This window comes from Diadema antillarum, unplaced genomic scaffold, assembly GCF_040938485.1.
Source record: "Diadema antillarum isolate AM-2024a unplaced genomic scaffold, OU_Dant_1.0 seq00001751_RagTag, whole genome shotgun sequence".
Taxonomy (NCBI): domain Eukaryota; kingdom Metazoa; phylum Echinodermata; class Echinoidea; order Diadematoida; family Diadematidae; genus Diadema; species Diadema antillarum.
Window position 1 is genome coordinate 145,037 of NW_027272433.1, and position 25,107 is coordinate 170,143.

Consider the following 25,107-nt stretch of genomic DNA (forward strand, 5'->3'; position numbering starts at 1 on the left):
ACAAGGGTGTAGCCAGGAATTCATAAAGGTGGGGTGGGGGTGCAAAATAGTTTATATTTCTGGTGCCAATTCCGGTTTTGATTGGCTGACAAGCAAAAAAAAAAAGCCTTAAGTACAAATCTTTCTCGTATAAAGAATCAAAGAGGGCGTATCCGGTGCGCTTTTTTTTAATATTTAAAACAAAAATAAAGGTGAGCACCCACAACGCCCCCCCCCCCCCCAGATCCGCCGCTGATTGTGGTCATACCCTCGACTTAATTATTCCAAAAGACAATGATGATTTTATTGTTAAATCCTGCTGGATTCATGAGAAGCTATGATCTGATCATCGTATTCTTGGTTGCATGTGTATTTGATATGTTAAAACCAAAGTTACAGAATTTGACCTCTATTTCGCGTAATTTCTACAGCCACAGCAAAGGGTCCTTAAATTCTTAGCTGACAGTTCTGCAGATGAACAGCCTTATGTTACAACACTGTCATCTCGACAGTGCTAGATAACCTATGTCCAGCCGCTTAACGGACTAACAAATTTTGTTTACATTCACCTTAGCACAATGATGACATTTACTACGTGAGACGTACCAAACGGCTTTGCCGTGTTTACAGCGTCTTCCAAGAGCACCATTAAATGAAACGAAGGGACAGAAGAAACTTTTTTCTTAAATAATTTTATTAATAAATCAAAAGTTTTACTATGGATTATACAGGGTCAATGTTTACCAATTGCTTGTGATCACTTTTTGGTCATTTTGATCTTAAGCCCCCCCCCCCCCCCCCCCCATATACGCAATGACAGTGTTCGCGCATTGTGATGCCTACACAGCTGGTCAATATCACCATCTTTGTTCATTTCTTTCTCCCTTTTACATAACATAATGGTACTGGGAGTCACAGCTACTTGGGCTCTGATCAGCATTGCGACCATTTAAAACCAACGAGGTGATATCCTTTTACTTTGCGGTAGTCCCCCCCCCCCCCCCCGATTTTCCCCCAAATGGATAGGGCACTATCCATCAGACCTCTCGTATCATTATCCGCAATTATTTATGAGTTGAAATATCTGATGTAGGCCAAGCCTCCCTGGTTTTTTGTTTTGTTTTGTTTTCTCGTAACTTTATAATCTTCTGCCCTATTTTTTCATCAGTGTGCATCTCATTTTATTTCATTTTCATATAGACCCATTGCTGCAGGCATCACAAAAATCTGTTTCCATTGACAAATATACGAGAGCTTTCCAGCTTAATCTGGCAAAGAAAAACGTAAATGAGGCATAATGTACGTCTTTTGGCTTCGTAAATATTGCGTAGCTTTCTATGAAAGTCCATCATTGGTCGTTTGCCATTTTAGTGAGTGAAGTCTCTATTCCGGTCAGGAGGGCGATATATGCCATGCTCCCAGTGTTGCCGCATCATTGGTGGGTGTGGCCTTGGTGATGGTAGACGCAGGTTCCTGTGATGGTGGAGCGGCCTGCTTTGGTCTCTCCTGATGCTGCTGCTGCCCATGCCACTGGTAGGACATCCCCATTGAGAACCATAGGAAGCCTGCGTAAAGACAAAGATCGCAGAAAGTTGCATCTGATGTAAGCATTTCTAGAAGAGTACTGTGTCCATTTTAACACCAGCTGAAGTTAACGATATCATTTTGAACAGAATTAACACCAAGTGGAAATACAGAACGCGAAGATATACCATAATCTTAGCAACACAATCCACAGTATAAAAAAGAAGTATTTGTGTGTGTGTGTGTGTGTGTGTGTGTATGTGTGTGTGTGTGTGTGTGTGTGTTTTGCAATTCCTTACATTCTTTTGAAGTTGTATCCCTGAAAGAAATCAGGTAACTGCATGTGCAGTGAAAATTTGAGAGACGAGCAGGGACAAGGAGTAGTGTGACAACTAAAGGATAATGGATGTACATCAGAAGCAATAGTACTGCCATATAAACAGGACTACAACATTGCAAACTATAGAGAAGAGAAAAGAGAACAGGAAGTTGAAGGTGTAATTTTACTACCGATAACACAAACAACCAAACAACCAGAAACCCAATGTTTTAGGGAACGTTGCCGCAATAATAACTGGAAGAATGTGCACGTACTTGTATTGAAGTTCTTAGAAACTATACATTTTCGGAGTGAAATCAAAAACGTTAAGAGGACAACAAAGTCCAAAAGCCTTACAAGCCAATATGTACTTTTGTATGATTGAAAAATCATACTACAGATCAACACTGCATAATGGCTTGTTATCTAATTACCTGTGAGTTTCCATGCCGAGGAGATGAGTTTATTGGGGCCTGAGCAATGTTCTGTCCGACCTCTCGTGAACCCTCCAAGGTCCATTGGACCTCTTCCGGTGGAAGACGAAGGGGAGGAAGAATCACTGGTGAAAAAGGAGGCTTGGCTTGGAGGGTAACTCCCCTGTCGGTCTTGGCGGGAAGACATGGAGTTGGGTGAGGAGGTGGTGGAACTGTGCAGAGATACCCGCCATACTTTCCAATGTTTGCAGCCAGCGATGGAGGGAGGTAAGGAGGAGGGAAATGTATTTTCTCTCCATTCACAACTTTCTGTAGTGCCACACGTTCGAAGTTTTTGACATCTTGGTAGGTAAGAGGAGGAGGTAATGGGGACAAAACGATCGACGATGGTGGCAGTGGAACGGTGTGTGGCCCCTTTCCGGTAGTCTTGTTCGATTTCGGCTTATCGTCCAACGGCTCATTGTGGTTGATTGCCTTACCGACATTCTGGAAAAGAGAGATGAATGGAAGGAATGATATTAAGTTCCTCTTTATAGCCTCATCAAAATCAATTATCTCAGCTTGTTATGATTAATGAAATCCTACAGCGAATGATAGAGAGGGCTCTTTGTAAAGTTTTTATCATTAATTTAAACGAAGACAGTGGTTGCAAAAGAACTATCATTTTAAAATAATACCTATGACAGTATGTGGTAGGCCTATTACTTTTGCGCATGTATAGCTTCTTTATCTAGTACTAGTATTCTGAATAGAATGCTGAGAAACAATAATGACGACATGAACAAGACAATCTTGAGAAATAGATCAGGAGGAAAAGGGATCATAATCGCTCACCTTGTATACATTCTGTACGATGGTCTTCGCTCGAGAGTTCAGATCCGACAATTTGCCCACCTCCTGTAAAAATGAAAAAAAAATTGTATCGATCATGAAACGACCAACAACTTTAGGAAGCACCAGTTGAAATATAAACGAAGTATAGTTACCACCTGATTACTTTTTTGTTGTTGTTGGATATCATTGGTTCCTACATTCTTGATGCTCTTACCGTCAAAAGAAAAGTACTTCTTACCTCCAGAGTGTCGTCAAAGAAGCCTGATGCAGAGTCCTCGGCGTCTATGCGGATCTGAACAGCCTGGACACAGAATGAGCATTGATGTGACGTTTCATTCGTGAAATTATTGTAATCGACAGAAGAAAAAAACGTAATGGGAAAGGAACATAAATCCTTCAGGGGAGTTTTGCAGATCTTGGAAAATGACCCGATTTGTGCAGGGTATTGACATAAAACGAGAACCGTTTCCCCAACAGATTGGAATTTTCAGATTAAATCCATTTTCGTTCACTCTCCGAGCTCCTATCAATGTTTGCATGAAACTGTTCACTTATGAACTGACTTACCTTGTACACACTCTGTATGACGGTCTTTGACTTAGCTTTCCATTCGACCTCTTTACCAACCTCCTGAAACGTGTGTTACAAAAGAAACGGATTAGCTGTGGTTTGACTTTATATCTGTATTCTCTCGAAGAAAACAATCAGGGAAATATGACATTGGAATGTACACAGATTTACTGGCGAGAAGAAAGTAGCGAGCGAATGCTAACTAAACTTAAACAGTTTAGCCACATTGCGAGAGAAAGTCTAAGATAAACCATACTGTTTAAAGGTAATGTTATTCTTTACCATCGCATAAAAAACACTGACACGCAAACCTGTCATAGAGCGTGTTTCTACTGAGCGACGAAAATTCGAGGTGATGCCAGCCGATGTGTGGTGATACCGGCCGATGCCGGCCGATACCGGCCGATGCGTGGTGACACCTCGAATTTTTCCTCAGTAGAAACAGATCGGGTAGTGGCCGATGCCGGCTGATGCGAGGTGCTCCGTCGTCCATCTATTGAGGTGGTCGATGCGTGGTGACGCGAAGGACGATTCTCAGTAGAAACATACCGGGTAGCGAAATTCGTGGTGTTTCGGACGTCTAGAATTTCTCCCCGCGCTTTTCAATCGGTGCACACACTCCTTCGACACATGTGTACAAAATACGTGTGTACACACAGCGACCGTGTTCGCATCATGCTTTGTACCAACTCCCTTGTGTATGTGTTATAGGCCCTATACGTTACGTTACATGTGAATTGTGGCATTCATCGTCTATTGTTCGCGTGATTAACAGCCTAACTTATTGCATTACTAAGCCCTCATCACTTACTCGATATTACACGTTTTTTACATTATTTCATTTTATATTGTCTCGAATCGCGAGAGTACCACATTAGTATGTCGCAGCCTTGAGAAAATCTCAACTGGACCCTCGATCTCCAAAGATTTCTCATCAGTCAGTGGCAGGATACCAGTATGTTAGTTCGGGGTATATTGGATGGGAAGACGAAGAGAAATGGCTAATCAAAAAATAGCCGACGCAGTTGTAGCAAATCTGTGACTTAAAAATACCTGACTTCCGGAATCGCCGCATTTGCACGTCACCTTTGCATCACCTCGTATTTTATCGCTCAGTAGAAACAGCTCGAGTGGTCGTAAAATACGAGGTGCTGCGTTGGACAAAATTCGTGGCGATGCCAGGGATGTGAGGTGCTCTCAGTAGAAACACGCTCATAGACATGATGTAAAGTATATCAGTATCATTTCTTTTTAGGCAGTTCAATGATAATTTACCTCAAGAACCCCGTCCAGGAAGGTTGCTGCTGAGACTTCAGTAGCTCTGTGGTCCCAAGCAGCCTGCGAAGCAAAATGATATTTGGGGTTAATAGCCTGGATTAGGAAGTAAGTAGGTTCCTAATGGTAGATAGACGCTTTCTACAGGTGACAATAAATGATAAGCAAGATAAGCTGTGTCATCCCTTCTCCAACAAGAAGTAAAAAGAAAAAAACATAGTTTCTGGCTTTTTTTCCTGAGTTGTTTGGCGAATTATGTGAACCTCATGGGAGGAATAAGATTTCGGCCACCTAGTGAGAACGTTGATGGTGAGGTAAATTGAGCTATAGACTGAAGTTACAGGTTTTGCTTTGCTTAAGAATGTAATTCCACCTGCCATAACTAATGAAGAATTACTACAGATCGAGTGCATCATGACTTGTCAATTAATTACCTGTGGGTTGGCATGCCGACAAGAAGAGTTTCTTTGAGCCTCAGCAATGTTCTGTCGGATGTCTCGTGCCTGCTCCAATGTCCATGGAACCTCGTCTAGTGGAGGACAAAGGGGAGGAGGAGCCACTGATGATAAAGGGGGAGCAGACGGCAGCAGAACCCTGGCTGAGACATAAGCTCTTCTGTCGGCACTGACGGGAAGAGGTGGAGCTGCCCGCACCACTGGGTGAGGAGGAGGTGGAACTCTGGAGAGTTGCCCGCCAAACTTTCCAATTTTTGCAGCAAGCGATGGAGGGAGGTAAGGAGGAGGGAAATGTATCCCCTCTCCACTCCCAATTTTCTGGAGTGCCACTTTTTCGAGGTTTTTGACATCTTGGTAGGTAAGAGGAGGAGGCGTTGGGGGCAGAACGATCGACGAAGGTGGCGGGGGAATGGTGTGGTATGACGCCTTCACGGTAGTCTTGTTCCATTTCGGCTTATCGTCGATCGGCAACAAAATGTTTGACTGTTCGTTTTGGGTGATCGCCTTGCCAACATTCTGGAAAAGACAAATGAAATGTCAACGAAAGGAATTATTTAAAGTCCTTGTTCATATCCCATCTTGAAAAGGCCATTAATACAAGTAAGTTACTCTGCAGGGGTCATCCTGCACAACTTTAACCCCTCGATAGTAATGTATTTACGAATTGGTAACCAATTTGTCTTTGCTTCTTGCAATGTATCACAATCAACGGAAGTCAGGAGATGATGGCCATAACATCTCATGAAACGAATATGATAGAAAGAGCTTTCAATCATGCATATTTAATGCCACTTAATAATATTAAGTGATATATTATATCATTTCACCATCATAACAAATGTGGTAAATCTTTCGCGCACGTAGATTGTTTATAAATCATTCTGAATGGAACACTTAGAATCAACAGACGACAGGAAACATAGTCATGAGAAATGGATCAGGAAGAAAAGACATCATGATAGCTTACTTTGTATACATTCTGTACGATGGTCTTTGCTCGAGAGTTCAGATCTGACACTTTACCCACCTCCTGTAAAACAAAACAGGACAATACATTATCATTCATGACACCAGCGACAGCATGACGAAACACCAGTTGAAAAATAAATGAACTTCAATTCCCAACTGATTGCTTTTATGATATCAGTTCCGACATTCTTCATACACTTTCCCTCAAAAAGAAAGTTCTCCTTACCTCTAGAATGTCGTCAAAGAAGCCTGATGCCGAGTCCTCTGCGTCTATGTGGATCTGAGCAGCCTGGACAAAGAATGAAATTAATGTGAAGTTTTCTTCATGAAAGTGTAATCGACTGAAAAGAAACACATAACGCAATATTGTTATTGAGGGAGTTTTATACAGAGCTTGGCAGGTGACTTGGTTTGTGCAGGATTTGGACATAAACATGATTATATCCGTTTCTCCACCAGAATGGAATTTTCAGATCAATACTATTTTCATTCTTTGACTGACCTGGTATCAATGTTTGCATTAAACTGCTTAGGGATGAAGCTACTTACCTTGTATACACTCTGTATGATGGTCTTTGACTTTACTTTCCAGTCGATCTTTTTACCAACCTCCTGAAATATGCGTTACAGAAGAAACGGAAGATTTTCCATAAAGAACACAGTTTGGAAAATATGACAATGAAATAACACACAGGTTGACATTGTGGTAAAAGGTAAGTGGCAATTAAGTGAATGTAAACTGAACGGATACTGCTAGGTCATGTGAGTTAATGACAACTTTGTCAGAGAAAGTCTGAGATAGAATATGCTATTTGATGGCAATTATCATCAAAATAAACTTGTCAAGGAAAAATACCAATACTATTATCTAAGTTTGTTTCATGAAGTAAGCACATCAATGACAATTTACCTCAAGAACTCCATCAAGGAAGGTTTCTGCTGATACTTCAGCAGCTCTGTGGTCCCAAGCAGCCTGTGAAGCAAAATGATATTTTCAGATCTAAGCAGCCAGGACAAGGAAGGGATAGAAACATGACGCTTTATATACAGTTGACCATAAACAAGATAAGCTGTGATATGTCCTTTCAAACAAGAACTTGAAGAATAAGAATCAGACAAAGGTTTCTGAATTTTTTTTTCGTCAAAGTTTTTTGGAATAATTCAGTGAATGTCAGTACTATAAGATGACCATTTCTCCCATTGCATAAGAGAGAATGTAGGTGTTCAATTAAGACTGTTTTACCTCCATTGAATGATATAAATAGGCATTACTTTGTTAAAGAATGCAACCACTTACCTTGCACACACTCTGGACAATGGTCTTTGAATGCGATATCAGTTCCGTCACTTCACCAACCTCCTAAGAAACAGGGAAATGGTGAATATGTAGAGATCAGCTCATACTTAACGAATACTCGTACGTTTTTAAATACTTTTTTTCATACATTCAACGCAAATTAATGATAATTTACCTCAAGAACCCCGTCTAGGAAGGTTGCTGCTGAGACTTCAGCAGCTCGATGGTCCCAAGCAGCCTGTGAAACAAAATGATATTTTTGGATCTTAGCAGCGTGGACTAGGAAGGAATTGTGATTACGATGCTTTCTGTATATTTGACAATAAACAAGATAAGCTGTGATATTTCCTTTTAAACAAGAACATGAAGAAGAACAAACAGACAAACAAAGGTTTCTGATTTTTTGTCAAAGTTGTTTAGAGAATTCAGTGAACGTCAGTACAGGGTGAATATTTCTCCCATTGCACGAGGGAGAATGTAGATGTTCAATTAAGACTGTTTTACCTTTGTTGAATAATGATAAAAATAGACATTTAATGAATGGAACCACTTACCTTGCACACATTCTGGACAACGGTCTTTGAACGCGATTTCAGCTCAGTCACTTCACCAACCTCCTGAAAATATAACAGAGAAATAGTGCATGGATATGTGTAGATTATCACTTACTTAATGGATACTAGTTCGTTTTTAAGTACGCTTTTTTTCATAGGATTTATGCAAATGAATGATAATTTACCTCAAGAACCCCGTCTAGGAAGGTTGCTGCTAAGACTTCAGCAGCTCTGTGGTCACAAGCGCTCTGTGAAGCAAAATGATACTTTTTTAATCTGAGCAGCCTGGAAAAGGAGGTAATAGTAATACGACGCATATAGTTTTGAGAATAAACAAGATAACTGTGACATGTCCTGGCTAACAAGAATGCAAAAGAGACAGAGAAGGGTTTCTGATGTTTTCTTAGAGTTTCGTGAATATAGTGAAGCTCAATAGCAAAGGATGAATAATTATTGTAGCCTCTGTTTAATTAAAACTGTCAGCGTTCTGTATTTTGTTTATATAAATGTAATCACTTACCTTGCACACACTCTGAACAATGGTCTTTGAATGTGATTGCAGTTCAATCACTTCACCAACCTCCTGAAAGAAAAAAAATAATGATAGGTAATTGTAGGATATATGTTGATCATCTTTTACTAAATGAATACTCGTATCCTTCAAACCACTTAGAAGTAAATTTTGTCACAATTTATACACAAAATAATGTTGATTTACCTCAAGAACCCCGTCGAGGAAGGTTGCAGCTGAGACTTCGGCTTCTTTGTGATCTCGAACCGCCTAAATAGAAAGATAATCCAGTTAAGAATATCGTAATAGAAGAAAATGAGTTTAAAAGAGTCGGCAATTTCAGGTCCAATTAACACAACAAAAAAGAGAAGTCGTTTTCTGAAGTTTCAGTTTTTATGATCTATATGGCAGCAGATATCTTTTCAAACTCTTCAATGCTCGTTAAAACAACATTCACTTTAAAATATGATAACATCCAAAACAGTTACCTGGTATGCATTTCGCAAGATGATCTTTGCTTGTGTTTTTAGCTGTGTGACCTCGCCAATATCCTGAATAAAGACGAGCAAAACAGCATTGTTTTAAAAAGAAAAGTGGGAAGAAATGCAATGCAATGTAACAGAATGCAGCAAATAAAAACCATTAAACATAATATGCGCTCTGTTTGTTTGTTTGTTTTTTAATTACGGTAGTCCTTCTTGATCTGTAAGAACAGTATAAGTGAGATCCATGAATTCTTACCTGAAGAACGCCATTAAGGAAGTTGACTGCCGAATCTCTGGCCATCATGTCGACTTCCACTGCCTTGGGATGAGAAGTAAAAAGTTCCAAGGAATTGACGTTTTTTTTTTTTTCATCATTTTCTCAGTGAATAAAGATAAAGCAATTAATTATAAATTCTGTATCAATAATCCATTACTGGTTTAGTGTGTCAATGAATATCTTAAAGACAAATGATAAATTAAACACACAATGTAATTATTAGAGACGACGCTATATAATCTGGAAGTTAGTGTAAACGACTTACCTTAAACACCTTTTGAACGGTGGTTTTGGCCTGGGTCTTGAGATCTGATAAGATGCCAAACCCCTAGAAACAAAAGTACACACAAAACGTCATTATGAACCCGGGTTGAAACAGGTGAGTTCCATGAAAGGATATGACATAATATTCATCAGTTAAACATTTAGCTAAATGTCATGTATTGCTTTAAAATTAAACAATGATCTCACCTCCAGCAGTCCATCAAGGAAGGCTGCTGCCGAGTCCTCGGCAGTTCGGTGGCCTCCGCCAGGCTGAAAAGAAGGATAAGACCACCTCATTTCTGAAAGAAGTATATCGTGAGTAATCATTGTTCTTCAATGACATGATAAATTCAGGAGATGATTTACGCAAACAGTGATCATGATATCAGATAAATATATTTATGCATGTAAGCCAATGTATTTCTGTATAAATAATTGATATGCCTGCATGGATGACGTTATGACATGGATACTTTACTTCGTGTTTCCAAAGAAACATTATGGCAGCATATGTCGCGCTGCACGTCTAGAAGTGATATACTAGTAGCTTATTCTGTCGTTGCTAAATCACACATTTTTGATTATGTAAAGCATATTTGAATATTACTATATTCATTCATATGAGGTAATTTTCTAGAGAAAGAGTAACTTACCTGGTAACACTGTGCAGCTTGCTTGCTGTCACGTGTTTGCTTGTCTCTGTAAATAAAACAGAAGAGGAAAAAAAAAGAGTTGCAAATTCATAATCTGATGACTTCGGATTATATATACATCACATAAATTACCTATTTCAACTTTAACCGAGCAAATGTTAACATACAAAATGTAGTCTAAATTGGCAAAGTCAACTCGACCAAGCTGTTTTATAACATAATTCGATTGTTATTATTACGTTATTTTCCCATCGATAAATTATGCTACTGAAAATATTGCAGAACAAAGCAAAACGTATGGTAGTTAATAGATGTATTCTGTATAGATAGAATTCTATTCTCCAGACGTGATGGTGCCTTTTTGTCGTTTTTAAGCATTCGGTTAAAAGAATTAAAAAAAAAAGATGTATATAATCTATAATAGTGGCTCACCCTATCGCAAATGCGCCTGCAAGGATGACTGTGCGGCGTGCGAGTTGGAGAAGAGAGCGAGTCTTCCTTGCTCTCTGTTTTTGACCTGACGAAGACGGAGAAAAGAAAGAGAATAACACCTCAATAAAGAAATTAATATCAAGGAAAAGGCAAGGCGTGTAAAAAGGTTAGTATATAGCCTATAGTAGTGTGGCTACATGGTGACAAATTATCTAGCCATCAGTGCGAGCCACGCTTGAATAAAACAAAATAAGATCCGCCATACCGCACTATTTTAAGCAAGCATTTTCCCACAATGCGCATCAATCAATGTCAATACGATTCTAACTAATTTGTTCGTTAACAGACTCGTCGTACTCTAAATTTTGTGTGTGTGTATTCCTTATTTCATAATTTGCTTTAAAAAAGTTTGGCTCTTACGTGCGTGAAGTCTACATGTGGCTGCTGAACAATATATTCCCCCTATCGCTTTTAATCTCCTGCAACATCAAGAGCAAAGAGCTCGAGAAGTGTTAACGCATTACAATAGTCATGTTCTACGAAGAGCGAATATCAGCACAAATATACTACTGCTAGTACAATGATGTCGAAAATCCGTTTATCTCATAGATTAAGTACGCTTTATGGATGGGAAACGGTCTGTAGATCGCTTACCTGTTTCCGGTCTGGAACATGCTCTGAAGCAATTCCTTGGGTCAATTTTAGGCAAATTGTTACCCATTTTGATCGATTGAGAGAATCTATGAACTGATCCAGTCAACTATCAAAAACATTGTGTTTGCGGTTGGCAAGTAAGCGCTTAATACTCTGGCAGAGGCATTGTTACGTCATTACGTTCCTTGCGCGCATTCCATGACAACAGGAATTACGAAATAAAAACCACTGTGACGATGTTGTGGATTATGTAGCATGCGCGACAGTTTTCTCTCCGTTATGACGTTTTGTCTGTTCTATCATTTTATTGATTCGGATTCCTTCCATTTTTCATTCAAAAGAAAAAAAAACCAAGCAGGGCAGGGGAACTTGAATTCTGAAAAGAAAGAAAAAAGAAAGAGAGTCTTACACCTACAAACAATTTAGCATCGTTTCTCTAAATATATGACATACTGGATACTATGCAAGACTGTTTAATCTAAAAAAAAACCCAACAACATTATGTATTGTATAGGGCTATGCGAGATAATCCATTGATAAGCTGTTGTGTTTAGGAGGTTTGAAGCACAGTCCTTTTTTTTTTAGTGGGGGGGGGGGTGAATAAACCATAATGTTCTTCTGTTTCTCCTATATATGCATGCATTTGTCAAAATGTAAACAATACAATAAATGAGAGCTTCATTCAATTCTGACAGCCATGTCGTTGACGTATTTCAAAATTCCATATACAACTGCATGCATATACCATTGTATACCAATGCATCTCACACATTCAATCTAAAAAGACAACGAAAAATACACTTCGTCCTGTCTTGAGATGATTACGTATCATAGTCAGACTCCACTGTATAACCAAAGTCTATAGGCCCTATCTGAACAAAATGGACATTACGTTTTTTTTTTTTTTTTTTTTCTGGGGGGGGGGGGGGGGGTACGTGCTGTATCAACACTCACTACAAGCCGAAAATATCCTTTGGGTTACTGACAATTGAATTCAGATAGGGCCTACATTATCAGATCAATCACACATGGAACAAGATAGTTATAATCCGATAGTGATCTGATAAGGAGGGCATGTCCTGAGAAGTTAGACAACTTGACAGGTAGGGTTGGGATGCCGTGATATTAATGATACAAGAATGACGCAGGGCCTACATACATAGCAAAAAAAGAATGGAAAACAACAAGAAGAAAAACAAGATGAAAACGAAACACAGAAAAAGGAGCGAGAAACATGTTCACAGACTCCCCCTCTCCCCCCCCCCCCCCACCTCCCCCCCCCCCCCCAAAAAAAAGGAAAGATGGCCATGTAGGCCTATGTGCGTTCATTACCCTGGATCAACAATTCTGAAAATGTTACTCTTTACAGTGCATTGATAACAGGTATTTCTTAAAACTGTTTTGTGTGTGTGTGTGTTCGTGTGTTGCAAGATATGTAGGCCTAAGCCCCATACACACAAGTGTTGTAACTATGAAAACTCTTGTTGAGCGAAAGGGTCTCTAAAACAGGATGGTATGATTTAATTTGTTCACAGTTTTGTAAAAAATAAAAAAACAACACCCTTTGTTCTTGTAATCTAAGTTGTTACTTTACATCTGAGTGTTATGTTATTTGTTTTAAATCATGATAATCGATAAAAACATGAGTACCTAGGTAACAAAAAAAAAAAACACCTCGTGATGTTAAAACAAGCAGTATACTGTAGATGCCGTCATCCGTATGTGAAATTAAGATTTGGTGCAACAATATTATTGAGGCACGATCAAGACACATACAGTGAAAACATCCAAAATACACCTGAATGGTCCGTTTCGACAAAAATTTACCCTATATTCAGTGAAAGCCGAGTTTTGTTGTTGTTGTTGTTGTTGTTTTTTTTTTTTTCGAGGTTTGTCTCCTTATTACTCTCTAAGACACGTCGGCCCTACAGTTCCTTCTTGTTTGTTGCACTTCTAATTTCCTTTCAAATTATTCATGTGACACTACCATAGCGCTTCATCATGGCGGGTGGTTCGGCTGGCGACTGGTGCCTCATTGAGAGTGATCCAGGAGTGTTTACAGAGCTAATACGGGGCTTTGGTAAGACAACTGATGAGATGTTATCCTCTTGGGCGGACAGTATTATTTATTTGAGTTGTTATTGTATATACCTTCAATATTGTTCACATAGATAGAAATCAATGATGTGATGACACATCAGTTTGCATGAACCATCTCAAGTCATGCCGTGCGATGGGACGTTTGCGGATTTCGACACCCGCGAGGAGCCTCGGGCCATGGAGAGTGACCCCGTGCCCGTCCCGCCCGCCCGGGCAGGAACCGAGCAAGAAGACCAGCTTGGTAGAACAGCTGGATGAGCCGTGCATGCCATATTATGGGGACACTAAAACCACGCTAACACCACACAGCATTGGTTACACGGGTAGAATGTCAGGCAAAAATTACTAATATACATGACTAAATCACAAAATCGGGCGGGATGAATTTGTAAGTTGTTAAAGCAGCATGATGAGTCAACATATGGAAGTAAGAAATATGCTCAGGAGTCAGAGTTTGATACCGAGAACAGATGCGGATTTGAGATATCGATATTCGATTATATAAGATAGAGTCTATTACGACTCTATGGCTCTCTGGTTGGGGCCATAACTAAGGCATAAGTTATGTATGGCATGGCATGCAATAACCACAAATGCACCTCTGTCCTGACATTCACCACAGTTCAGTGGCTCTGCCTTTTCTCTCCAGCTTCAACTTCAAGACAGTTGCCTATCGTGTCCAAACCACAAGACTTGTAAAAGCAATTGACCAAAACTGTCTCCAAGCAACCAAGACGACAAGATCAAAATTACTGTGAATGTGATAGGCCCAACAGTAACACCAGCTGGCACCTGGGCATTGAGTGCAGTATCAAATCAAACCCAAACCTGGCTGGAGTGTTTAGCTATGAGTATTAATGATGATGATGTATTATTATAGGTTTGTTAATTAGGGATGGAAACTGACTAATTGTTTAGACATACTTTGTTTTGGGTGGTAGAAGGCTTAACGGTGCACCACATATTCTTTCTAGGATATGTGATATGTGTTTGGCCCTGAAAAGAGCCTACCCAGTCCTGACGCTTCATCAAGCATGTTCTCGCCGTTCTCAAGGGAACATTGAGAATGGCGAGAACATGCTTGCTGAAACATTGGGACTGGGTAGGCCCTTTTCCGGGCCAAACACATACCCTAGAAAGAATACATGGTGCACCGTTAAGCCTTCTACCACCCAATGTTCTACTGCCATGGAAGCCTTCAAAGATTTCATACTTAGTTTTCATTTTATTCAGTAATTAACTAACCAGTAGATCTACACATCTATATCTATCTCGTCAGGCACATGCCAGACACCAGACAAATGGATCAAATCCCAGCAGTTTATGTATTGTATACAAAATGGACATGGGGGTTTATGTGGGTTCATTCATTTTTGATTCACTTGATTGAGCTGAGATTCTAAGGGTGTATGTACACCCTGTATGGTTTGTGTCATGCTGTGGTAAAAACTGGTAGTCTGCAGGTCTGATATCATTATCACTGGACTTCTCAATGAAGGAGAGTAACGAAGATTGGTTTGTTGAAGTTAAATGTTTTGCATGTGTGGTGCATGTAAGTTGAAGCCTGTATAAAAATGTATATCTCCTTTATCATGTCAACTTTAGGAGTAACTGGAATGCAAGTAGAAGAGATATGGACACTCGATGATCAAACAGCTCTTGAAAAATTGAAGTAAGTATCTTGTCATCAGTAGATTGTGGGGATAAATTGAAACTGTATATGCCATCTTTTTGCAACCATGATGTTTTGTTAATCAAGATTTGTAAGTAATATTTTAGGTGTGGTTAAATCCATGGTCAAGAACCATTGAGCCACTTAGAGTAGCATAACTTTTGCAAGGGAAGAAGTTAGCAATTACCCACCATTGAGAGCATATATTGTGCATCTCTTGAATGGGAGGCGTATTTTCCAGAGTTTTCAATTTTATGAATATCAGTAGATTCAGTGATCAGTAATGTTGCTGTAGAGTAACTGGAATTCTGTTGCTTTGGTTAAAATGCAGCATGTTCAATAATCAGTGGAAATAGAGCTCTGGTCGTTATAATTCCAAAGTTCTATGAATTGATGTGTTTGTCATTTTAAATTACAGGCCAGTTCATGGACTTGTATTCCTGTTCAAGTGGCAGCCTGGAATAGAATCTTCAGGCACCATAGTTCAGGATAGGAGGCTGGATGAAATATTCTTTGCAAAACAGGTAAAATGCACACTTTGTGCTGCAAATTTGTTTACTGTTATGCATTAGTATCGGGATTTTATAAGGTACGCTGAACAAATGGCTTGTGACACACATTGGATATATTTCAAATTGTGTTGTATTGGAGAGGTCTTTTGTGATATGTTCTCTCACTCCAAGTGTCAAATTCCAAGTGTCTTATTCCAAGTCTCTTGAATCTAACAATTCACAAGATACAGCAAATATAGACAACTGGTTGACATACAATGAAGGGATGAATGGGATGGAGTCTTGATCTACAGAAATGTTTTCAATTGGGTAAAACTTTTAGTTGTTACGGAAACAAAGGTGTGACTAGTTTTTAGGGGGGTTAGACTCGACATCAATTCCAAATAACAAATTGGGGTGGGACAGGATGTTTGTGGTTGACTCAACCTGGTCGTAAATTGTGGTTTGATTATACTTGGGCCTATATTAAGATGGGAATTTTGGGCTGGATGTTGTCTGATACTGTTGGGGAAGAATGGAATCATTCTAACATTCTAGTGGTATACTCAAGGGATGATAGAGGTCACAGTGACTCAATGGAGATAGGGAGGTACATGTATGTGTGCGTAGAGGTCAATGACTTGGAGGTCAGGAGATAAATGTGATGGTATGGTGGAATGGACGGGGGTAGTAATAGATTTGAGTATCATTACACAACAGTACATAATACAGGCAATCCAAGGCAGGTAGGCCTTGATCTTTTTGAACTCGAAGTATGTACACACATGTATGGTATACAGCCATGTCACAATGTACCATAAATGCATTGTCTGGTTTTATCAACAAGCTGTTGTACCCTGTGTGGTCAAACACTACTGTATGCAAGCATTAGTGGAAAGAAAGCCTTCCCAACTGATGTAAAGACTACCAGACATTTTAGCCCTCCTATGTACTTCTGTATACGATTTAATGTCTGTACAACCCGAGAGACTGGTTCTTATAAATCTAGTTGAGGAAAAGTCCCGAGTATACTCGGGCAGGTGACTATGGGAAATGCATGTTTTAGCAAAATCAGTCTGTCCTCAATGGGTTAAAACTTGAGACTGTGAGGTATATGAAATCATTGATGTATTTAATGTGGAGTGTCTTGCTTACACATGGCTTTATTGTATTTTGACTACAGGTCATAAACAATGCATGCGCCACCCAGGCTATCCTCAGTGTGCTAATGAATTGCCGCCACAGTGACGTTTCTCTTGGAAATCAGCTCAAAGAATTCAAAGAATTCACTGCAAGCTTTGATCCAACTGTGAGTATGAAATCCCCAGACTTAAAACAACTAAACAATGTCGATAATATAAAATTGAATATGTGTAATAAGGGATTAGTATTTTAAAAAAAAGAAAAAGAAAACAGATGAATCAATAAGTTTAAAAATGAATAAAACACAACAACAAAACAAACATAATGCATGCAAGACAACATCAAGATTTCTGTATAATGATATGTTTGCTTTATTGCTGATTAACTTATCATTCTTTCATATCAAGCTGGCAAATTTAGTGGAGATATTAAAGTGTCCAGATAAATGGGAAGCTTTATAGGACAACATGTCCTCCAATTAGCAAATGATTGCTGTGGCTATTATTATGATCAACCCTGCTGAAATTAAAGAGAAAATTCAAAATCTATAACTTTCTAGTCGTACGTCCCAGTAGAGCGAAACTTTTATCATTTTTAATTTTTTTATTATGCCTCCGCAACGAAGTGGCCGGAGGCATTATGTTTTCGGGTCGTCCGTCCGTCCGTCCGTACGTCCGTACGTCCGTACGTCCGTACGTCCGTCCGTCCCGTTTTGTTTTTGTCGATATCTCAAGAACCGTGTGATGGTTTTACATCAAACTTGGTATGAGGGTATATCCTTGGGGGATAATACTTTGTGTGGATTTTAGGGTCACAGGGTCAAAGGTCAAAGGTCACAGGTTATTTTGTGAAAAAAAGATTGAAATTTCATGTTTTTCACCATATCTCGCAAATGGTTCAAGGTATCTTCATGGAACTTAGTATATATGCTTGTACTGATGGGCAGTGATTATCTAGGGAAGTTGGGGGTCATGGGTCAAAGGTCGGGGTCAAAGGTCAAGGTCAACTTCTCAAAATATCACTACTTTCCTTAAAATGCAATATGCCTGAAGGGTTTTTTTTTTTAAACTTGATGTATGGCATTTATTACCCAATATATATTTTTGGGGAAGTTTCTTGCCAAAAGGTCAAAGGTCAAAAGGTCAAAGGTCAAGTGAAAGTGCTAAATTGCACTTTTTCCTCCAGATCTCGAAAGTAACTCAAGGTATCATTATGAACATATTTATGCATGTTCAACCTAACAGTGATTCTCTTTGGAACTGTGAGGTCAAAGGTCAAAGGCCAGGTTTAGATAATGCTATTTTCCCATTTGATACGTAAATTATACTTTTTCTCAATACCTTGAAAATTACTCAATGCATAAACTTATAAAAGGGTCAAAAGTCAAGTAAAAATCATCAGTTCCCCAAATACCTGCACTCTGACATTTTAATCATTCATCCAATTGAACCTAGTTCTAGGAAAGTGAACATTCAGCACATCTGTGTCAAACCTGTCATTTTAATATTTTGCCAATTGTGTGAAACTGTCATCACACATTGTCAAGACATTGTACTATAGACCTATTAGGAGAACCATGCATTATGGCGGAGGCATATCAGTAGCCGTAGCGATATATCTAGTTTAGCAATTGTGTTATTTTATTGCGTTAGTCATCCTGAGTATTGAATAGAATTGCACTTTCGTTATGTACAACTGTATGCAACAATTATCACCGAATTACAAAGTTTGCAATTTACATGAAAACATGTATATTCTTGTTTGCTTGTTTCCTCCTCAGATGAAAGGCCTTACAATCAGCAATTCAGAAGTAATCAAACAAGTTCACAATAGTTTTGCAAGGTGAGATTGGATTTCTAAAAATTGTTTGTCTTCTTTGGAATCAACCTATTGATTGTGGGCATCTTCGGCGAGGCAAGAGATATTAGACTTGTACAATTTACATACCTGAAATGGTCGAAATCAGGAATAAAATTGGTGTCTCTTTGATGCTATATAGAACTTTGTATTTTAGCAGCTTTCTCTGTTTTGATTTCTGATTTGTAATATCTCTTCCTTCTCCATTTCATCTTTCATTGTGAATGTATGTTTGACAACAGATAAGAAAACATGTGTACTAGATGTTCACAAGGTTAGTCAAGATCCAGATAAGCAGTTCCAAGTGATGCCGTGATTGAGCAGATGAAAGTACTTGAATTTGATATGTGCCAGTGTTTTCACGGCCAAAAACTGTTCAATGTAAAGAAGTGTCACTTTGAAAAGCATATGTGTGTGTAGATCTAGATAATGCATGTTTGTCTTTGTTGTCAGTGTGTGAATGTGACATTTACTTGCTACTTTCTCCTTATCATTCTTTTCCAACAGGCAACAGATGTTTGAGTTCGATGCAAGGCTAGCTAACAAAGACGACGACGTGTACCATTTTGTTAGCTACATGCCGATTGACGGCAGGCTTTACGAACTTGATGGACTGAAGGATGGGCCTGTTGACCTTGGTAAGAAGTCATTAGTCACCCGGTGCATTTCTGTACATTTCTATCCTATTGTACTTCAGTTTTCTCCTGTTTTTGCTTTCAGATAGAATTGCATTACTGTCAACTTGTGTGTTTAAGGAAATCCATACTTGTAAGTTTACTTGTAAATATTGATATCATTGCCACTTGGGTATGAATTCTGGTTCTTAGTCAAAGTTTCGCATGAAATTCAATTTTCTATGAATCAACATCCTGCTTGTCTTGGTGTTTATAATTTTACACAATCCAGGGTGTACTTTTAGTTGTGGTTACACTGTGTATTTGTTAACCTGTTGAGGACGAGTCCTGTGTAAACTCGGGCAAGTGTCTATGGGAAATGTGTGTTGTAGCAAAATCAGCCCGTCCTCAATGGGTTAATACCTTCGATCTCATACATATAGCTTACTTAGATGTTCAGTGTGATCAGATTAGTGCAATTTATGTAATATCGTGGTATACAGATCATTAGTTAAACTTTTTCCATGGAGGCCATGTGAGACTTCTAGAGCTTTAACTTAAGGAATTTTTCTGACACCAATGTAAACAATTCTGATGATGTTGGAGGTATATATCTCAACCTAGCACTGGATGCATTGTTTTGCAGGCAAGGCTGATGATGACGACTGGCTGAAAACTGTGAAACCTGTCATCGAGGAGAGAATAAGGAGGTGAGAAAAGTCTGACAACATTCTTTGCGTGGCTGACAACAGGATAGTTTTGGAAATTTGACTCGAAATCAGATCTCTTGAACATGGCTATACTATAAAGATGTTACAATGATGGGCTAGTTGACATGTGTACTTTAGAATGCATGGCTGTTTTTCCCCCTAGAGATCTAGTAGTGAGTTACTTTGAAGCTACAGACGACGAATGTGATTAATTAAGTCCTCGGAAGCAGCAGTTTTCTTTCAGTATCTTGAAATTTCATTTAGCCAAAGGGAATTTTGCACCACAGACTTTATTGACAATAGATTTTGGACCTTAATTTTTACTTTATTGTAATGAATTTTGTTGTAACCATTTTTTGTTGCAATGGTAATGCCTTGTACTTGAATACATTAAAAGAGTTGGATATGTGACATGTATGGCACCATGTGGAAATCAACTTTCATCACTGCATAAACCACACAGGTACAGCGCTAATGAGATCCATTTCAACCTGATGGCGTTGATCTCGGACAGGCGGATGATCTACGAGAAAGAGATCAGCCGGCTGCAGGAACAACTCAAAACGCTGGAAAGTCAAGTGAGGCCATGTTCATTGAATGCACTGTTTGTGTGACATCATGCCATGCAAGTCAACCACAACTCACAGACCATTTCTGTAATGTAATAAAATTCATTGATGTTTCTATGCATACAGTGTAGTAACAAACCAGTTTATTAACCTGATCCATCCAACTAAAGTTTCTTGAGCAGGAATTCAGTTGAATTCATCAGTTGTTAGTGTAGGTAGGGCAAACCTCAACAAAGTATGCATAAAATTTGAATACATTACAGAAATGGATCCATGACATTAATTTGCTCCCGTGACAATTGCTCTTATGAAATATCTGCATGCTAAGCCAAACATAAATTCTATCCACAAACATAACCCTAACCCTAACCCTAATCCTCACATCAAGCTAAATCTAAAACCCTATCACAACCTTTACCCCAACCCTTATAAGTCCTTGGAGAAAATAAGACTGGAGCAATTGTCGCTGGAGCAAATGTTGTGTCCCCCATGTACCATGTATCACTGCCTTTGGTGGAATCTGTCCTATAAAGGTCTCCTTACATCCATTATGTGTTCCAGGCTTGAGAGCAAGTCGAGAAAAGGTGTGTGTTGTATGAAAATTGTCTTGCTATTGTGAGCTGGTAAACATGGTTATGTCTAGGTGCATACCATATGGCTGTGCTACTCAACCGACGGGCCATGAAGCTCTCTCAGGTGGGCCGCGATGTTGTCTAAAAAATGAAATTAAAAAAAGACAGTTATTTTATCTGACTTGGCCTCTTAAAGATTTTAAGAGCTAAAGTGGGCCTGTGGTTGAAAAAGGTTGATGCCATAAGGTATTGTTATGCTTATTTCAGCTGACTTTGTTACTGTTTATGACATCACAAGGCAAGAAAGACTTTCCTGGGGTGGAGCTTAATGGGTGCAGAAAAATGAAAAATTGAGTGATTATAATATCTTATGTACATTGCAATAAATATGCTTCCTGATTATGTGATGTGAAGACATACACATATCAGCAGAAGTCGTCATGGACATAGGACAAGGATTGAATGTCAGGGGGCCTTTGAATAAGCTAATGTGCAAGCACAACTCTAAAGGCTATGTATAATTGTTGTCATTGAAGTTGTAAAGGCTATTGAGCAAGAATTTGCAAACCTTGTTACTCTAGCATGAGAAGGCTGTTGATCGTAAGCAAAATTTGTGGAAGCATTCTCTCCTCTTCATTACATGTGGTTGTAAGGTCTGCAGTTTTTATTCTAATCTATACTTCTGCCTTTCTATCACCTCTGCATTGAAATTTATCCTGTTTCAATCTCAGTATTCCATATGTAGTTTCATGTGTGTGTGTGTGTCTGTGTCTTATACAGTATGTATTTAGAAAAAAAGGGGGAAGATAAGTGTTCATTAATAGAAAAAAAAAATTTGACATATCCTTTGTCTAGACTTTGTTCATATATTTTGATATATGTTTAAACAGGGTGAGCTGATGGAAACCAACCAATCCAGTCCCTTGTCTGCCGCAGCCATCCAATCAGAGCTGAGCAAATATCAATTGCTGGTTGAGGAGGAGGACCGAAAGATAAAGTTATTCAAGGTGAAGTATTTGTTCAGAAGACAAGAAGAAGAATATGTACATTGTATGCATGTATGTATGATTGCATGTAGAAATATAATTATGAAAGATAATGTATATTAATATATGAATCCTGCATAGCAAAACTACCATAAAGTTGCCATATATTGAGTTTAAAGTTTAGGGCAGATTCCGAAAGAGCAGACTTTAAGCCTCAAAAACACCCATAACTCAATAGAAGTGGACTTTCTCAAGCCATCAAAATAATGAAAAGAAAGTACACCGTCTAGGAAAGTGCTTGGACGTTTAGGGTCCATTCAAGTGCTTATTTTCACCCAGCGTTACCCCGTGCAATGAATAGAACAAAAAACAGTGTGAAAATCCTTAGCAAGCACTATGTATGCATTAAATACATTCCATTCACGTCTAATACCAATTTTCAATGCAGGAGCATCACCTTTTAAAAGTTATTGTGAGCTGAAAGCGAAGAGTGTGTAAAGGGTTCTCATGCTCCAAATGTGCAAATATGAGAAGGCCTACATCAGGCCAACAAAAACTGTTCCAGAAATTATATTGCAATAAAGACAATTTCCATTCATTTTATGATTCCAAATTTCAGAATCATACAGGAAAAGAATTACTTATGCAGAAAATATCTTTTAAAAAATCACTCAGCTGACCCATTTCATTCATTTTGAGTCAGTATGTAAATTTTCGTTTTCCAACTTTTCGTTAGCCTTGTGATGCACGGGTCAGGTATCTGGTATACAGTATAATTAAATGATCTGCCCGATACTAGACAGTGATTGGTTGTAATGCAATCATGTGTATAATCCTCAGAGATCAAAATTGTTTTATCGCAAACAGTCACACCGTACCAGGTATGATTCCAGTATTTTGACTGGCTGTTAATGAGGCTAGAATACTTTGATCTGTATTGTATTGACCATAATTATAATATGATTTATAAATTTATTTGGACTGTAGCCACTCTAGAAATGTGCTGGTCTGTGATAAAGGAATTTTCGATCATTCTGTTTGGCAGACCGAGAACATTCGGCGAAAACACAACTACTTGCCGCTGATCATGGAACTGCTGAAGGTGTTGGCCAGCAAAGGGGAATTAGTGCCTTTAGTGCAACAGGTATGTCTCCCTGTAGCAAAGCTTACCAATAAAAATGGAAGTTACAATAGTGTGGATTGTGTACAGTCTTCCTCCGGACTGAAATTTAATCCCGTGCTTGTGTTATGATGATTGGAAGGTGTAAACAGGCCATGATGATAGAAGACAATATGTTTGCTGGTTAGAATGCCAATGCCAATTTTGCTGTAGCACACATTTCCCATAGACACTTGCCCAAGTACACTCTAGACTGGTCTCCAACAAGTTTTGGAAAGAAGTTGTGAGTGATATGCCTTATAATCATTACACCTACTCACTGATGCGTCATTGTTATTCTGTTTTGCTCAATTTCTCCATCATTTTGCAGGCGAAAGAGAAGGCTCTGGCGAAACAAGAGAAGGAAAAACAGAAGAAGGCGCCGGAAGCAAGATAGATGCTAGCTACGGCACCTTGCCACATACTCGCCCCCCAAGGAGGTGCAGTGTAGTCCATGTTTCAGTGTCGAAGACGACTATGAATTCTTGATGGCGTCATCAGATTTGTCCGTACGTCAAATCAGTTTGAAAGTCAAAACGCAAACAATGAATAAGGTAAATCTAAGGTATATGTCAAATATCACGTAATACGTCTTTGAACACCAGAATCATTTTATTTTCTAATTCAAATTTTAAAAATGCCACCAATAATATTTTGTCTATGGCAGACAGAACATTCCAGAGTGCAGTTCTGAGTTGCAGGGGCCCCTAGGCCTCTCTGTACTGTACATGTGACTGCCTGCCTTGATACTGCCGAAATATTTCTTTGGTATCATCATAGACCATAAAAATTCCTGTGTGTGGAATTAAGGATTTGACAGAGAATAGAATTGCTTGGAGAAAGCTGCACAGGCTTATTATTTTGTCTAAAATCACTCGTTTAGCTGAGAGAGTGTATGATGAATAACTGACATTTGGTCCGTGCAGAACAAAGATCAGTAGTTACACATTTTCAGAACAAGCATACTTGGCAAAACACTGAACAGAGAGTATATTTTTATGCCTCCGCCAACGAAGTGGCCGGAGGCATTATGTTTTCGGGTTGTCCGTCCGTCCGTACGTACGTCCGTCCCGTTTTGTTTTTGTCGATATCTCAAGAACCGTGTGGTGGTTTTACATCAAACTTGGTATGAAAGTATATCCTGGGGGGATAATACTTTATTTGGATTTTAGGGTCACGGGGTCAGAGGTCAAAGGTCACAGATTATTTTGTGAAAAAAAAAGGTTGAAAATTCATGTTTTTCTCCATATCTCGCAAATGGTCCAAGGTATCTTCATGGAACTTAGTATATATGCTTGTTCCAATGGGCAGTGATTATCTAGGAAAGTTGGGAGTCATGGTTCAAAGGTCAAGGTCAACTCCTCAAAATATCACTACTTTCCTTATATTTATGCAATGCCTGAAGGTTTTTTTTAAAAACTTGATGTATTACATGTATTACCCAATATATGTGACTCTGCACCTCAAAACAAACAAAAAGTCGCCAGACATGAATTTTTAGTTAAGACCATATTCTGAAAGAGCAGACTTTAAGCTTTAAAATGATGTATAAATCAAATCAAATGGAGTCTCCTAACCTATCTAAATATTGGAAAGAAAGCACAAACTCAGGAAAAGCGTGAACTGAGAAAAGAGGCTCTGAAGTACAGTGTCTATTCAAGAGCTTAATCTTTACCAAACCGTGCTGGCTGTGCGATGAATGGGACAAAAAACAGGAAGTAAACCACAAGAGTAACAACAATGAAGGG

The 25,107-nt window shown here is 38.9% G+C and overlaps 1 protein-coding gene across 1 annotated transcript; it reads left to right on the forward strand.

Moving 5' to 3' along the window:
• The first annotated feature begins 13,482 nt into the window (after nucleotides 1–13,482).
• LOC139712027 (ubiquitin carboxyl-terminal hydrolase isozyme L5-like) lies at nucleotides 13,483–23,756 on the forward strand. Its single transcript, XM_071623867.1, has 11 exons — nucleotides 13,483–13,566; nucleotides 15,192–15,258; nucleotides 15,677–15,782; nucleotides 16,933–17,058; nucleotides 18,673–18,734; nucleotides 19,257–19,387; nucleotides 20,010–20,073; nucleotides 20,537–20,651; nucleotides 22,105–22,221; nucleotides 23,246–23,344; nucleotides 23,691–23,756. Exons 1-11 carry the CDS (start codon nucleotides 13,488–13,490, stop codon nucleotides 23,754–23,756), a joined length of 1,032 nt encoding a protein of 343 aa, XP_071479968.1. The 5' UTR covers nucleotides 13,483–13,487.
• Nucleotides 23,757–25,107: the final 1,351 nt, after the last annotated feature.